Source organism: Dromaius novaehollandiae, chromosome W (genome assembly GCF_036370855.1).
Source record: "Dromaius novaehollandiae isolate bDroNov1 chromosome W, bDroNov1.hap1, whole genome shotgun sequence".
NCBI classification, from domain to species: domain Eukaryota; kingdom Metazoa; phylum Chordata; class Aves; order Casuariiformes; family Dromaiidae; genus Dromaius; species Dromaius novaehollandiae.
In genome coordinates this window covers 3481673-3499424 of record NC_088130.1, presented here as the reverse complement: position 1 = coordinate 3499424, position 17752 = coordinate 3481673, and the positions used below count along the sequence as shown (strand labels likewise).

The following is a 17752-nucleotide window of genomic DNA, read 5'->3' as shown; positions in this document are numbered from 1 at the left end:
GTATTATATAACATATTAAGTTCTTTAAGGAATCATTTATTGCTCCTGCCAAAACAAAAACTGCTGTTTAATACCACTGCAACAATTTTCGGTCCAATCCAAATTCTAGTTTTATGGCTTGCACCACCTCCTTGCAAAGCAACCCCACTTGATTCTATCCATGTAAATATAAATTTTACTACATCCTGGAGTTGGACTTGAAGGCTTCCCGTTTGGGTTTCTATGCCAAGACCTTCTGAACCACTGAGTGTACCTGACAGGTCTCTTGCATTTTGTAAAATCCCCTGGCCCTTCATCCTTCCCCAAAATGACCTATTTGTGAGATCATGACATTTACTATGGTTTTGTTAAACTTCATTTGAATAATATATTCACTCCGAGGGCCCATATGTACCTCACCTCTTTCTTTTATTAACAATAATGATGGCCAGGTGTTTGCATTAGTCTTGTTAACCTCTGTTTCTGCAATTGTAATTAAATTGGACCCAGGTTTTGTTGCATTCACCCAATATTGCCCTATCAAGCTATCTCCTAAATCTAAATAAACGCTGTTATTTAACTGGTTTTCCCTAAATGCATTTCCTTTTTGCCACTGTTAGTTATTTTTCCTATATTGCTAAATTATTCCTGATTTACTGTTGGTGCCTAATTCTGTGGTGTTGGTGGCTCCTCCACTTAGGGAAATGTTGCATTCTTTGCCTGATTCCCACGCCACCCCTATTTCTTGTGAAAGTTATCTCATTCTGACAGTTCCATCTTTGCTACTTGAGATGGTGGTGAAGGTGATGTTCTCTGTGGCTTTGGTTTCAATTGTTCAAAGATGGTTGCATTATTCCATCCAGTTGTGGTGTCAAATCATTGAGCAATATATATCCCCCACATGAAGCCGAACAGTATCACCCAGGAGGTGGCCATTTTGGTTTCTCTGTTATACCTGCAAAGACGGAAACAAAAAACTGCCTCCAGGTTTCCACTAGTAACTGTTACTGTAATGTCTTTTAGCTCAGGGGCCATATGAGGCCATTTGGATACACCCTGAGATGGATCTTGCAGACCCTGGGATATCATTTGGGTCTGAAGAAGTGCCATATTGCACTCTTCATCTTCATGCTTATTTGATTCCCAGATGACGCTGTCCTATGTTTCCAGATCCCAATCCTCACTCAGAACTGCCATCAAGTCTTCCAAGTCCTGTTTCCCTTTGTTCTTTTTCCTCTGAATGTGTTCTGCCTTTTGTGCAGCCATCACCACTGCCACCTGCGCTAGCTTCTGAGCCTGCTGAGCATTCTTAGCTTCAGCACTCTCAGCAGCCTGTTGCAAACACATTATCCTTTCTTTATAATCAGCTACTCATTCCTTCAGCTTCTGAATCTCATCCTCCTGTCTCATATGTGCCTCACTCCCTTCTCAAAGTGCAGTCATTAATAGCCAATGCAAATAGCTACACCAATCACCTGGTTTTCTCATACCATTCCTTTCTTTAGCTAGCACAGAACAGTTTTTCCCCATCCCCTTGATAAAATGTTGTATTATTGTTCAAAGTACAGAAGCACTAGAGCAGTTGTAAGAATAGATTTTTTTTTAACTCCACAAAAGTTTTTCTGCTAGCTTTGATTTTTAGAAGTTTAATTGTTTGAATTCCAAAATGAATCACCCTGAAGCAGATATCTGGCATAAAAAAAGACTAGGTAATTAACTTCCCAAAGTTATATAAAAAAGGAAACCATTAGGACGCTGTACTTATTAGCCCCTCTGATGACAGTGCTTTTTCTCACTACAGTTCTTACTGTCGTCCCTAGTATGAATTTCTAATGCCAAATTATGAGTGGGATATTATTTCATTAATCTTTTGGTATCTATAAATGTACTATCTTTGTGTCACAGCTTACATTTGCCCTCCTTGCAATTTAGAATTAAAATCACAAGTGGGGAAAAACTTGGGGATAATGCTGACATTTTTAGGCATATGCATCATCTTTGCAGACCTCCATTTGCAATAAGACTAAAATGTTTTGGTTTGGGATTTTGTTGCAATTCTTTCTATACTTAAGAAACTAATATCTGCAAGTTAGAAAAGGGACCCTTGTAGGTGTTGCACCTTAGTCTGCACTTGTGGAATAAGACAACTGTTTAGGGGAAAGATGGTTGAAATGCTGAAGTCCAGCACTTCCATCTCTTCTTTCCAGTTCTGATCCTCATTTTTAACCTTTCTGTCTTTCATTCCCTCTGAAATTGAGAATGCCCACATGGAAAGGTGATATAAGGATTACTTTGTAATCCTTTTCTTATGTTTTCAGAAACCAAAGTTGGTCTATATGTCCAGTGTAATTATTTTACCTTTTTGAAAGTAGGAACAATTTTACTGGAAATAAATACATGTTTTTACTGAATTTGGAATTTGTATGCCAAATAAGATCATGTTGAGCCCCAGTTGCTCTGGTTGCATCATGCACATTCATGCTGACTTAGACTCCAAAACCATCCTCTTCCTCCTGTGAGTACTTTCCTTTATTTTTAAATTTAAGAGTGAAATAAACCATTAGTCTAGCATCCTCAGAAGTTACCTTCTCCCTTTCCTGATTTTAAGTGGAAAAAAATACATTTTATCAAATATTCCTCCATTTTCCCTACAACTTCACTGTACTCTCCTCCCTTGCGTTAGAGTTTGTTCTTTAATGCCTAGATACCATTTTGCTGCACCTGCTTCTCTGCATTAACTTTGCCTAGATAGCAACAGTTGACTCCTACCATAACAGCTCTGTTGCATGAAGCAATGTGCTTGTTATCCACCTACTCTCTAGTCAGATCATGAGACTTGGACAAAGTAATGAGTGCAGGTGATACCTGTTAACTTCATAGAGCTTCCTCCTCTTAGTAGGTGGTCGTTAACCATGTTTAATAAAGATGATGAGAAAGTTGGAGGGTGGGGTTATTGTGTCTTGCCCATGTTTCTTGCTTGGGATGGAGACTTCCCTTATTTTTGATGTGTAGTATTTTGATTACTGCATCATTAAAGCTAAAATGTTTAAATTAGTACCTGTACCATCCTAATTTTTACAGATTATTTCAGGGGAGAGGTTTTTTCTTTGTATGTAAAATTGATTTCATTTGGACTGTTTAAGAGGTTTCCTCAAGTCACTAGTTTTTATCTATGTTATAAAATAGTGAGTAATGTAACTAGTCATCAGTAATGTAACTAGCAATTAATTATACCATTCAGTATTCTGAAGTCTTCAGGCATGCAAAGCAAATAGTTGTGATTGATATCCCAATCAAGATCATGGCCTATGTAGCCATATGTGAAAAATAGGAATTGCTATTTTTATCCATTCCCATTTCAGTAATAGGGAAATGTCTGCCATCTACTAGTGAAGTTAAATAATCCTGGAAAGGGAGAAAAATTAAAATAAATTTAACAAAAATGAATAATCTCTCCACCTGTCTGGATTACTACTAGAAGGTTATAAATACAGAAGAGCAACCTTACCATGAAGGTGGATTTTTTTGTGTTTGTTTGGGCTTTATTTAGAACAACTTCACTGTGAGTTGCACTTGAATAGGAGTTATAAATAGCACACTATAGTTCTGGGTGTGAGGACTGACTAGAGCAAGCATGCAGGACTCTTCACTCAACCCACTGTAAATGGAATTACAGTGTTTGTTGAGAAGTGTGAAATTTGCCAAAGAAATGTGAACATCTTGCAGTTTCAGCTTCCTTGTTGTCTTTCCTTTCTGGTTTCATTAGTTTCAAATACCTGAAGGGGAAAGATGTTGGATAGTAGTAACATATTGACCTTTTTCCCAGGTCAGTGATAGTTTTTCCTGGCAACGCATTGCCAAGGAGAAAAAAAAAAGAAAATAAACACCTATAAATTGGGCCTAATTCTTCCTTCATGTAATTCCAGATTACATGTACTTGCATGTACACATCCTGTAAGCAGTTTGGGGAAAAGGAGGGATTTGTTTCTTGCTGAGAGTAACTGGAAACAATACCTTTCTTAAAAACAAAGATCTCTCCTTTTAGAGTAGTATTCCTTAAGGAGTTTTTACCTATACAGTGTGTAAGTATTCACATGTGAACATACATGGGAATAAAAGGATGATCTGATGTAGTAGTAGTGAAACATCACTCATCTTTCTGTCACAATCAATTCTGTTAATTTATTCTGGTCCCTCTTGCTCTTCAACTTGTAGTCTGTTAGTTGCTAGGCAACCATAAATGATTTACTGCTCATGCTTTTTATGTGTTGGCTATTATGTTTATTATTTTTTAATTATAAAAGAAGAAATACAGATTAAAATCAGAGAATGGAGTTCATAATTACTAATTTTCTTCCATTGTATCCACAACACAGTCATTTTTGATTAAATGAATGCTGTCTTTTCAAACATGCAGTATGGAAGCACTTACACAAAGGGAAAATGGTAAAATAGAATAAGTTGTTATTGATCTGGATAGACAAAATCAGATGCTACTTTTCTCTCTCTGTTGCATATTTCATGCCCTTAATGCTTTTTCTTTCACCGACTTAAGTGATTTGCAATAATTAATTATACCAAATTTTGAATAGCAAAAGCTTGCAGTTTTTTGTGGCATTTTTAGTTTAACAGAACATATCAACAAGCCACAGTTGGCTAGAATTTTATCTTGAAACATAAGGTATTGCAGTTTAATAACTTACTACTGTTATATTTTCCAATGTAAATAAAAGTTAAGGTTTGCATGCCCTATAGCTATCTGCGTGTGTGTATAATTTTGCATAGCCATGAGACGAAAAGCTGTATAGGCATCAGGGACTTTTAAACATAGATTAACAGAAGAAAGCAGTTTAAAATGTGATCAGAATTAGGAATTATTAAATAGCTGTTTCCATTATACTTAAGTTATATGATTACGAATAGTTTTATTTGTTGTTTTATTTGTTGAATCTGAAGTACAGTTGGGGCCACACCAACATCAAAACAGTTTGATATTTTGCTTTGACCTAAGGACTTTTTTCTCATATAGACATTTGTGTTGAAAAGAAAACTTATAAAATTTTAAACTCAACAGTGATAATTCACTCCTTTTGTATAGCAAATCCAAAATGTCATCTGCAAGTAACATGTTAAGGGCTGTACATCTGGTTTGCCAGATCATTTAATCAGCAGACCTGCTCTTCAGGGGTTTTGGTTTTTTTGTTTTTTTAAGCACTTTGAAGACTATATTTCACATCTACTATATGGTGCAATTGTAAAACTGTGGTTTTTATCATGAAATATAATATTAACTGCTAAAAGTAGAGGTTTACTGCTTTCTTTTTAAAGAAAGAATTGTTTTTACCCATTATTGTTTTAATGGAAAATTTTCTTGTTTTAATTTTTGAGCAAGCACACAGTGAGCATGTCTGCAAAATAACATACCTTTTGGCTACTGAAGACACACTTCTGTCACAATATTGGGTGACTCCATGCACAAGTCATCTCCTACTTGTGTACTCCTGCTTTGTATATGCTGTACAGATAATTTTGCAAGTAACTTGTTTCACCTTTTAAAGAATTAGTTTACATCTATATGATATATGTTGTGCAAACAGAATTATTAAAAGATCATTATTAAGTTTGCTAAATCAAGCAGGCAGAAGGTAAGTTATGACAGAATTAATGTGCAAACCTAATATGATTCCCTCAGCCACATGCATTACAGTACAGCCTGTAATGCCATGACAGAGTACTGGTTTGTTTTTTTCCCCCACAGGATCTTTGCCTCATATCATGCACAAGATGGACAACGATCACTTAATGAACATCTATTTGTTATTTTGCTTTATGGTAATTCCTCAATATGTGGCCTCATGCCTTACTTATTGTGTCAAACCCTATTAGAAGACAGAATTATAAATTTTCTCAAGGGCCTCTTTATGGTGCTCATCAGTATATGGTATCGAAACGCTTTGCAAACATATAATTGACTTTCACAACACCTCAGCATTATTTTAATTTTATGGATGACAAATAGAGACTTAAAATTTAAGATACCATTCAGACACCAGATATCTGATTTTTCAGAGTATTTAGTGTTTTATATGTTCAGGAACATCTTTCATTGATGTCTGTTGCAGCTGTGAATGCTCTACACTTTTGTTTATTAAAGAAAAAAGAAAAAACAGCCCCTAATCTCAAATCTGACCTTCAGAAAAGGAGGAACACACACTTAGTAATCAACTGTGTAGTGATGTTCTTTTAACGTAGCTTTTGTTTGCAACTTCCCATTTCTCTTTGAAAAGGCAAACTGAAACAAAAACAAATCCTGTCATCACATTGTTACTCACATAGATTCTTGATATGATTGGAGCCTTTAAATCCACAGTACAAACCTCTCTCCCTTTGACTCATGAAGTATAGAAGTAGTAAATTGGCCTCTTCTGTGTGAATCAGTACTAGAGGGGGATGAGAGATGGAGTGGCTTGACAATTTCATAAATATTTGCTGATGGGAGAGGAATAGTGAGAATTGGGATTAGGATTATCTGTCTATTTCATGATTTGTTCTGTCGCATTATCTAGGTGCTTCCCAAATTAATTTGATCTGTTTGGTGAGTTGCTAGTAAACTTCCTGGAGTTTGACTGTTTTTCTCATGTGTGGTACAGAACAGTGTGATCTGGCCATGGCAGCTGTAAGGGTTGGATCTAGACTCAGAACACTTCCCCTTCCCCTTCCCTGGTGGATATACATAGCCAGCCTTCTCCTCTCACCCTGCAGCAGCAGCTGCCAAAAGTATATTCCTGCACCTGCAATAACCTAACAGGTATTTGGCTGCTAGGATTGGGTTTGCTGTAAGCTGGATGGAAAAATAGACACAAAGTTTACCCCATGGGATATTGGTTGGACCACACTGAATAGGAAGCTGTACTTGGAATATTTGTATTATTGTCCTTCTCTCTCATGCAATGTATATAAGAGGAAGAAGTGTCCCAAAACTAAACCAAGAACATTAAGAAATCTTGGATCAAGTGAGCAACATCTCCACGTGAAAGAAGAAAACTATCCAAATCCTGAGACTATCTTACACATTAAGAAATCCCTATCAAGAAGGCATAGATGGTGACATTCATAGAAGACACAGATGTCCCATGCATCTTCTCCTCCTCCTTCATGACAGAATTGCCTCGATTAACCTTTGACTTGGCATTAGTTCCAGTGTGTCTGATAAGATACCTGCAATTTCAACAGAATGCTGTATTGTGGAGAGCAGCTGTAAGAGAGAGGCTCAGGTGGGGGCTCAAGAACTGGCAGCAGCCTCTGTGTTGCCCAGCTCCTACAAATTGCCATTCAAAGGTGGAAATGAGAAAACAGGGCCCCTTTGGAGGAAGTTGGGATAGAAGGAAGCAGTGATATTTCTGCCTGTGATTGTGGGCTGAGAAACACTGGTGAATGCTGTCTATGTACAACAGGCTACAGTTCTCAGAAGCTGCTTTTTTCTGCTAGCATGATTGTCAGATAAATGTCTATATATATGTGTGTGTATGTGTGTGTGTGTGTGTGTATATATATATATATATATATATATATATATGCTTGAGCCCATAAGAGCCATCAACAGATGTTTCCTCTCCAAATAACTCATAGTAAACGGTTACCTGGGAAGCCACAAATGAGAGGATAAAAAGAGCTTAAATTCATAAGCGTTAAAATAGCTATTAATAAGAGATGGACAAAGGAACATCTGGAAATCTCAGAGAATATAAACACCTGTAAATCATATGCAATGCGTATCTTAGGGTATGAAAGGAATTTAAATAACCCATTACTTTACTTCTGACGATTCTTTCCAGATGATTGAAGAAGTACAAACTGCAGTACTGATTTTCCATACACTATTACAATTATCTTCCCAGAAAACTAACTTTCATTAATGCAAGTTAATGCTGGCATTTATTGTAACACCTAGTTGTTCTGATTGCAATCAGCATCTATAACAAAGACGAAGAGGAAGATAAATTGAAGGTGACAAGAAAGAGAATAGCTAAGAATGATAAAGCAAAATGAAGAAAACAATAAAACTGCACTGGACAAAGCACTAGAGAATTCAGATTCAAATCCTGATCTTTTAAGATCTACACATACGATGATGGTGATGCATCAGGACAAGAGCATGAAGGTTGTGCATTAAATTGTAGATAAATTATGAAAGCAATAAGATCAATTCAGGCCAAGGTTTGTTACTAAGCCTTTAAAAGAAAAGAAAAAATGCTATTTTTTATGATTTGATTGTATACAATTTCTTTTCTGAGAAAGTTTTATTAATTCTTTGTATTGTGTGCTTGTTTTTTCAACAGTTCAGGACGGCAACTAAGCGAAGTCTTCATTCAGCTCCCATCTAGGAAAGAATTACCAGAGTATTATGAATTAATTAGGAAACCAGTGGACTTCAAAAAAATAAAGGTGAGAACCATTTTGGGGAGTGGGCATTTCTTCATTCCTTTTCACTATATAGACATATGAATATTGAGTCAGCATTAAAATTATGACCATGTGGATATTAAATTTGCCTATGTTTTTGGCTTAGATTTTAAATGTTAATATACCCCTTGTTATGAATTTTGCTTAATGTATATCGCAGTATTTCACTACTAACACTAAGTCAAAGCAAAACACAGCAGGACAACATAAATCATGCTTTCAGAGATGATACATTAATGTGCTTTTTGTAAAGGACCAAATCCTGAATCTGTAAGCAAAACTTAAATAATAGTATAGTGCTTGCAAAAAATTTTATGTTGCTGGGAGGGATCATCTCTAAACTAGCATCGCATCTTGAAATAGCCAGGCTAGATCCAACCACAGTTGGATAGGTGAGGATTAGGCAACTTGTTGCACCTTAGAGGACACAGAGTTCATGACTATGTGTTTGGTCTTCACTCACATTGTACCTCCTTTTGTTTCTGTACTGAGAAGAAGAAATTTGGAATTGAACTCCTTTCTTACAACAACACAATTTCTGTTGCTTTTGGCCCTTCCAGTTCACACAGCGATTGCACAATTTTTACTCTGCCTTTGATAATGATGCGTTTTGTCATCATATTCCTGTCACGTAGGGTTTAGTTTTTGCTTGTTTGTTTTAAGCAGATACTTGTCATTCCACTTAGGTAAAATGTTTAAAGAGAAGCTTTTAATGTATTGAAGAGCAATATTATCTGATTGTCCTGTCAATTATTTTTCTTTTTCTCTCCCCACTGCTGCCCATCCATCCTTCTCCCAATCTTCTTAACAAATGCAACAGGAAAGAATTCGTAACCATAAATATCGGAGCATCAGTGATCTGGAGAAAGATGTCATGTTGCTGTGTCACAATGCTCAGACATTCAATTTGGAGGGATCACAGGTCTGATTGAACCACTTCATGTTAAACGTGTCTTCCCTACTCAGTGTTTTCAGTGCTTGACTAATTATGACAATTCTGTATATAAAAACCTCTATTCTTATTACTGCTTTTAATAGATAAAAATGTCCAGATTCTTTGAAGCATTCAGAATCCTTTGGTCACAATTAGAGTTGAAACATTCAGAGAATTTAGTTTCGATTCCATAATTCTGAAATCAGTTTGTTCTGGTCCATATACAGTTTAGAGCAGTTGTAGGACTTTTTGAATTATGCTAAATGGCTGTGCCCTGAAGAGCCATATGTTGGTTCGGGCTCACCAGAGTGCATAATACAAGTAATTGAGAAAAAGGTGCTTAGTGGTGAAATTTTCAGCTCTACTAATGGAAAATAAAGTTTAAGGTTTGTCTGACACTAGGTCTTTGTGTATATAGTTCATATTCTTTGGACATCATAGTTTTTTTTCTTGAAAGATCAATGTCCATTTTGAGAGATGGGAATAATGAACCCTCACTGAGTTTCAGAGGTCTAGAGAGCAGTCATTGTAACCTCTTCAAATCTCTTATCTTGGAGAGAGGCAAAATTGCCTGGTTTACACACAAGGATGCACTCAGCCCTATGAATTCAAGATAGAAGAGGTAAACAGTACCACAAAAGAAAAGAGTATAAAAACCTGGAAGACAAATGAGAAAGTTGAAATATATGCTGTGGATTCTTTGAGATTTAGTTACGAAAGGGTAAGAGCTAAATCTTGGATGGGACAGACACACTAGTCTAGTCAGGAAGGCATTAAAGAAACAAAAGGGTTATGTTAAAAGGGGGAAACATGATCTCTGATGTTGAACAAAATCAAGATGATTAGAACAAAATGCATCTGAGAAATACAGAACATGAAGAGAATATATTCTTTGCTTTCCTTTGCACCAGTCTTAGGAACCTGGGCGAACAAACAGAATTAGAATTATTCATTATGAACACAAATTCAGCCTACTTGGTCCTGAAAGCTGGTGGGAAGACTGGAATGTTAAAAAGGCTATATCACTGATTTTTATCAAAAGATGGAGTTGGCAATAGGAAAGATAGGGAATGGCAACATATGTGTAAATTTATACAGTATATGTGGAATAAAGTACTACCTGTATCAGAGTCTCTGACAACACAATAAAACACAATTTTGAATACACATTCTAGCAGATGAGGCCCAAACAGCATGATGCAGCACACAATATTAAATTGCAGTAGAGAACGTGATGACCGCTTCCATAATGATCAAGGGAAAAAAAAGATGTCATGGGGGACTTCAGTAAAGTGTTATAAAGTGGAGGTCACATGCTGCCAATAGTAATGCATTCTCTGAGTGTCTAAACACTATAGATGACCCTTTGTTATACAGAGGAATTTTGTATCAGATGTTATCTGGATGAATAACAAAGAAATTGAACATGCGAGGTTGTTTAGTACAACTGATCATTACTTGATTATTTTTGTTGTGTACAAGCAGAATAAAATGTTCTCTGTAGTACAGACGTTTGGTATTTTAACAGCATTCAATTACATGAAAACAATATGACATTATAAGCAAAATCAGCTAAAATTATTCAAGCAAAAAAATGTTAATGATGATTGGAAGTGTGGGAGAAAATTTTACTAATTGTCCAAAAGCCATGAATTTGCTTAGTGATATAGATGTTTATAGCTATTTTACTGCTCACAAAAGTAAACAGAAAAAAAATAAGTAGGGAAACTGATATCAAAAAACATGATTGAAAAGTTCAAAATTGTTTGGAAGTTGATCAGGGAGGTAAAAAGATGCAAGGAAAAATCAATGGTCACATGAGAGAAATCAATATAATTTTTCTTGTCAGAATGACTTTGCTATTCTCTTGTTAGGTGGAGGTGGTAGAATTGTCAATAATAATCCTGAAAGGGTAGAAATGTTCAGTAGATATTTCTGATAGTAGATATTTCACAGAATGATGCAGAAACGTTTTCCATTCCAACATAGCAATGTTGTCTATCAAAGTTAGTATTACTTTTTGTAGCATGAAGTCCAAATAACTTGTACCTAAGATTTTTAAAATTTCTGTCTGAGACACTCTGCACCATTAATTTTGATTTTCAGTAAACCTTGGGACATTCCTGCAGTAGTTCTCAAATTTTTAGGTTTCCTCCTATTCTGTGTAATAGTTTGGATCCACCTTTGCTCTTATATACATACTTATATCAGTAAAATATAATAATTGTGTGTGCACTTACATTAAAAGATCCAAAATCATAAGGTTAATTCAGACAGAGCTATTTAAGTATACAATAAAGTAAAAGTTAAGTGAGATACTGCATATTTGTTTTATTAGTATGATGCATGCTCCTATTTTTTGAAGCAAAGCAATTCCATCTGGGCTGGAAGCTTAAGAGGTGCTTTCAAGGAGAGAAAGATCTTACGGTGTGGGGGCCTTCGTGCTCAATTTACCCAATGCATTGCTTCCCAAGTTTTACAGAGTTTTACAAGCTCATTTGTTAAGATGATTATGAAGTCTCAATGCCTCTGCGAGACATTATTATTTGTAAATTGTTATTTCTGTTACATTAATTGTTACATTAGTCCTCTCTTTCATAGATGTTCTTCCAACAAGGTTAATATAAAAGTTGATGGTACCAAAGATAGTTAGCAAGCTCCAAAATATTAATAGAGTATGAGTTTTGGATAAGCATTGATTTTCAGTCTTTTTGGATCTGAGAGGAAGGAAGAAATAAGCTGCTTCAGATAAATTATTTTCTTTTTTAGCCACTTTGGATTTTGGAACAACCAGGTGTAATTAACACTGAGGTTAGCCATTTGTCATTATCAAATAATTGTTTGACTATAATTCAAATTTTCATTGTTTACTACATAAGACTATTACTTTGGCAATTTTTCAAGGCTGTTATGATCTAATTAAAATATATCATAGTTCCAGTGGTAATAAAAATAATAATGAAATAAAAACGATTGTATTCCAGGATGGACTCTTTCTCTAAGTGGATGTTTTAAATGTGATACATTTTAAGAGTTGTATTTTTGTGGGTCATTGTTAGCAGGATTCTTCATCTAGTGCATGAAAATTTAATATTGGCATTTTTTGCAAAATTCATGCAAAGTATTAATACTAGTAATAAAAAGGCTACATGTTCTGTGGGTTTGCCTAGGAAATAAAGTTCCATGCTGTGAATTTTTGATGATGCTTGGCTTGCAGTTCTGACATAGGTTTGCTTTCATACTGTAGATCTATGAGGATTCCATTGTTCTCCAGTCTGTGTTCAAAAGTGCGCGACAGAAGATTGCCAAGGAAGAGAGTGAGGATGAAAGCAACGATGAGGAGGAGGAGGAGGAGGAGGAGGAGGAGGAGGAGGAGTGTAAGTTCCCTGCTGAATGCTGAGAAGAAAGCACATTTGGGGGAGAGGGAGTAATTGATTTTTCCATTTGTGCACTGAGACTGGTTATAGGCTTCCATTTTCCACTGGTGGAAGTAGTTTCTTATAAAGTTTGCTGTTTTGGCTGGTATTCAGCTTAAGTCTCGTGGCTACTCTGTTCTGGCTATATTTCTTAGAATTGTGCTGAAGACTTCAAGTATTCATAAGCCGTAAACAAAACACAGTAGCCTCTTAAAAGAGGTGCTTTTAAGCACTGCACAGATGGAAACAGATCTGACTTATCTGACTGACCATGAGTATTTATGGACCCTTCTTTTCCTGTTCATGTCACTTGTAAATATAAGTGCCTGGAAAAAACTAGAGACATCCTTAATCCACAGGTGAGCAATCTTTCTGATATTATGTAACATATATAAAAATTATCATGTGGTTAAGAACCAGAAAATGTTACCTTAGTGAGACAAGAGGAAAATGGAACTCAGATTGTTTGGAAAGCAGCAGATGACATTCGCTATGGGTTGGGCCAAAAATTCAGCTGTGATCCAGGGCATGCTGCAGGTTAAGCTGGAGAATCTCTTTTAAGAAGTGATGCTTTCATCTCTTGTTAAATTTATTACCTCCATTGGTGAAAATGTATGTCTTTTATTTCCAATTTGAATTTTAACCTGCTGCATCTCTGCCATTCCACAGAATTGCCAGTAAGTTCATAACACACTGCTGTCAAAAAATGCCTATATAAAGAGCCTGATCTACATATTACCTTTCAGCTCCCCTGACTGATTAAAGTTTCCCCAGTGGGTGTTTTCTCACATAACCTCTGAGCCTGAAGTCCCTGCAGACTTGGAAACATACTGTGGAAAAGGAGGGATCCCTTCATTCTACTTTCTGCCACCGAAGTACTTCTACCCTATACTTTCTAACTAGTTAGAATTGCACTTTGAGAATCTGTCTGAATACAGAACCTAGAGTACTTTGCCTTGAGCTACTCCACAAGTATGCCAAGCAGCTGTGCAGAGCATGCAACTTCAGCAGTTCATCTTGAAATGAGTGGATACCCTAGAATTGGGCACATGTGTTCTCTTCAAGTACACTGTCTACTCAGAAATTGCCAGCCACCTCCACATGGAGTTTGTGTAGTTAAAAAAAACAGAATTGCCTGTTCCTACTGAAGATAGGCATTTTTCTATGTGCAGGCAAGAAAAAATACTTTATTTCTTAACATGCATCTTTTCGCACAAGGGTCCCTGAGTGTAGTTGCAGAACTAAATGCTATCTGTAGGCACCATGCATTCTAAAAGTGAAAGGAGGATGCACCTGGTCAACTCTAGGTTTTTCTTGATAGTTTAATGTAAATTAGTGCTACAACTATCAAGAACACAAATAAAATCAAATAACTCTACTTAATTGTTCCACAATCCAGATAAAGAACAGAAAGAGAATCTTTTCAGGTAACTACAAGGGGAGAATTTGCATGAACACAGACTGTTTAAAAGTTGAGAGGTGGTGTTCAATAGCTATTTTGCTTTATTTAGTAGGCAATGGGTACACGATAAAGGCAGCCATTACATTCACATACACTTTTCCACTTTTTACAGCAAAATCAATGAAAGTCAAAATCAAGCTGAATAAGAAGGATGAAAAAAGCCGGGACAAAGGCAAAGGCAAGAAGAGGCAAAGCCGAGTAAAAGCCAAGCCTGTCATGAGTGACGATGATAGTGATGAGGATCAATATGAAAATGTAAGTTTTGTTCACTGAGACTTTGGCAATGGTTGCAGTGATTTCATCTATGCCCCATCCTGCTTGCACTCAGAATTTTTGTGCTCTTCGTGCTTGGAAACATTAAGCATTGTTTTTAATCATTGGGAGGGGGGAGGCTTTTCTCAAACTGTGTCAGGGTTTGCCTGTGGGATCTGGTCACAGTGCTGAAAGACAAGAATTCTGACACATTTGGAGCTTATTTTTTTGAAGATGTTCTTGCTTTCTTTGAAACTTTAAAACTCATGATTTGTTTGCTTTCATCCCCACCCTAGAAATACTTGTTTTTAATTTCTCATGGGTGTTTCTATTAATGCAACAAATGAAGACAAATCTTCCCAGATGTTTTTAAAATGCCTGGGTAGACAGAAAGGAGCTAGTGTTTCCTGACTCTGTGCCTGTTCTTCTCTAAAGAGGCCCACAGCAATTGAATCGGAATGGAATGTCATGAAAGGGAAATAGTAAATAACATAATACCTTTCTTATGGCTATCTTGATTTGTCAGTTTAATTGTCGTTTTTTTCTTTAACAAAATACATAGAATAGCTGGCAAAGAATTTCTGACTTTTCTTGTCTCTTACCTCTAGGACCAATCAGAAGCAAGCGGAAGTGATGATGAGTAATCCATACAGTTTATTTTCTTGGCAGAACTGACCCCATCCCCTTCCCTTCTCCCTTTTCTCATTTTACAACCAATGATTTCATTTTGTCAAATAGACATTGGGTTGTTTCTATATTCTCATCCTCTATAAACTAGCTTTAGGATAGTGCCAGACAAACATATGATATCATGGTGTAAAAAAGAAAAAAAGTAACATATTGTGACCAAATGGGCCTCAAAGATTTTAAAAAAGATTCTCAAAACCAACAAAAAAGCTTTTGATGGAAAAATGTGCATTGATAGTATATTTCTATGGGTTGGGTTTCACTTGGTAATGGTTTTATTGTGCCTAGTTTTATCATTTGATGTTTTCAGTGTCATCAGAAAGACAAAAAAATTCTTTTGTAGCATTAATTACCAGGAGAAGCCATTAAAAGCCATTGGTTGTTTATTTTTCATCAGGCAGTTTTCAAGGTTTTTATTTCTTCTCTATTTTTTTTTACACCGTGGTACATATATGCAACTTTGTTTAATAGCTTATAAATGTACAGTAGTTAGCCTTTACTCCACCTTGTCCTATATACATTTTTCCACTTTATGCTTGATCTTCAGAAAAATGCTTTTTCAATTGTATCAAATTTATGTCTACTGTAAACTGCTAAATTTTTTTCTTCTTGATTAAAAACGATGGGTTGAAAAATGCTTTTGAATATTGCAATCTATATAGTGTAACAAATGGCTTCTTTCATCAAATTGATCCTCTACGTTATCAATGTGAATTATCACCTTTTCCCTAAAGTGTACTTAATCTTTGCTTTCTTTGCACAATGTCTTTGGGTTGCAAGTCATAAGCCTGAGGCAAATAAAATTCCAGTAATTTTGAAGAATGTTGTGTTGGTGCTTTCCTAATAAAGAGATAATTTAGCTCAATAAATACAGCCTTGTGTGATGAATTCCACAAAAATCCGTTTTACTATAGTGACAAGAGTGCCTCTTGTAGAGAGACCCAAAGGTGCTCTGCTCTAAACAGGTAACATAAGAGCTTCTCCAAATTCCATAGGAACATCCTCAAAGAGAGATACAAGACAAGTGACAGCTATTAAAAGATACCTTGAAATTGAAGTATAATTTCAGTCTCTAACTAGAATTCAAGTGATTAAGCAATAAAATAAATATCTTTGTTCTTTTTTGGGGGAGGAGGAGGAAAATGTTTTTGTTCCTAGGTTTTAGTGAGAGTGAATACAATTAGTTATGTAGTCAGTCATCCCATCTATAAATGAGTTTATTTTCTTCATTATGTATTATCTTGAGATATCAGATCATGCTTTCCAGGACTGAGATGCACTAAGATTACCAAGAAACCCAAACTTCTTACATTCTGAATATACAATGAATATAAAATTTTCACACAGAGAACTTTTGTAAAGCTGAAGATTTCTAAGTTACATGAACCGTTTGTTTTTCAGTATGTCTCCCCATTGTTAAGGATGTTATGGGAGCCATCGAATCTAGCAGATTCTGGGACCCAGGAATTCCTCCTTCCCAGCTGCAGCTCAGCCAGGTGCACTCTTCAGACCCAGGAGGTCTCTCTGTCCCAGTCTGATGGATGCATCTGCTGCTGTTCCTGTTTGCAGGTTTGGCAAGTAGCGAGGCTGAGCATGTATTCCATAGAGGCGTACACACACACACACACACACACACACACACACACAGAGGACACTAACACAGCTAGCCACACAGACTACCATAGACAGAGCAGTGCCTTTAGCAGCACCCACATATAACACTAACAGAACTCTCATAAAACATAAGTACAGATAATCAAGTTTTGTTCCTCCTCTCCAGCTGTAGGTTCACTAGTGAAAATGCACACACCCTTGCTCTCTAGATTCACACCCACATTCATGGATCCCTTAAATATCAGCACAGCCTCTAAGGCCATCTAATATCCATATCCAAATTTGGTATTTCTGATACTGGTCTCTAGGCACTGTTGGCCTGATATGCTATCACTCATATGGTTGCCCAGGCACTGGTGGCCTTGCAAGGTTCCACTCCCCAAAAGGCCCCCAATGCTCCCTGTCAGGTGTCTGTGAAGTCTGGTCATCTCTCATCTCATTTCCCCTTAACCACCTGTGCCATCCCTCACAGCACTGCCTGTAACTTTTGTCAGCTTCTCACACTGTTATCTGTCACGTCCAGCAATTTCTCATGTCACGTCCAGTAGTTTTCCATGTCCTGTACAGTTAGTTGAACTTCAGGCCAAGTCTAGCCAACGGCCTAGTCATTTTCCTGCAGCCCTAACAATATTTTACATCTCTGTAGGCAGCTGGAACATAAAGGCAGAGTTTCCTGTTCAACTAGTGCCTTTTGCAAAAATAGGTAAGTGAATGTGGGTTTTCTTTAAATACCAGTTATTAAAAACCCATTCCTTGTTTTCATTAGTCCGGTGTCTGTTTCCATGGAAAAAAGGGTTTGGGGAGAGAAAAAGCCCAAAACAACAAAAACCTAATCAGTAGGGGTGTGCATGAGTCCCCAAATCCGGTGTCCAACTCAAATTTAAGGTCTCTTATTTTCAAAGCGTTCTACTTTCACCAACCTTGGGCTGTTCCCAGTTACTTTTT

At 36.5% G+C, this 17752-nt stretch overlaps 1 protein-coding gene across 1 annotated transcript in view; it reads left to right on the top strand.

The window, feature by feature from the left end:
- The window catches only part of LOC135324464 (probable global transcription activator SNF2L2), a 136724-nt gene extending 120662 nt beyond the window's left edge, over positions 1 to 16062 (top strand). Inside the window, exons 30-34 of the mRNA XM_064500953.1 lie at positions 8319 to 8424; positions 9263 to 9364; positions 12624 to 12753; positions 14367 to 14509; positions 15115 to 16062. Coding sequence (XP_064357023.1) covers positions 8319 to 8424; positions 9263 to 9364; positions 12624 to 12753; positions 14367 to 14509; positions 15115 to 15150 — 517 coding nt within the window. The 3' untranslated portion in view covers positions 15151 to 16062. The remainder of the gene's footprint in view (positions 1 to 8318; positions 8425 to 9262; positions 9365 to 12623; positions 12754 to 14366; positions 14510 to 15114) is intronic.
- The last annotated feature ends 1690 nt before the right edge of the window (positions 16063 to 17752 follow it).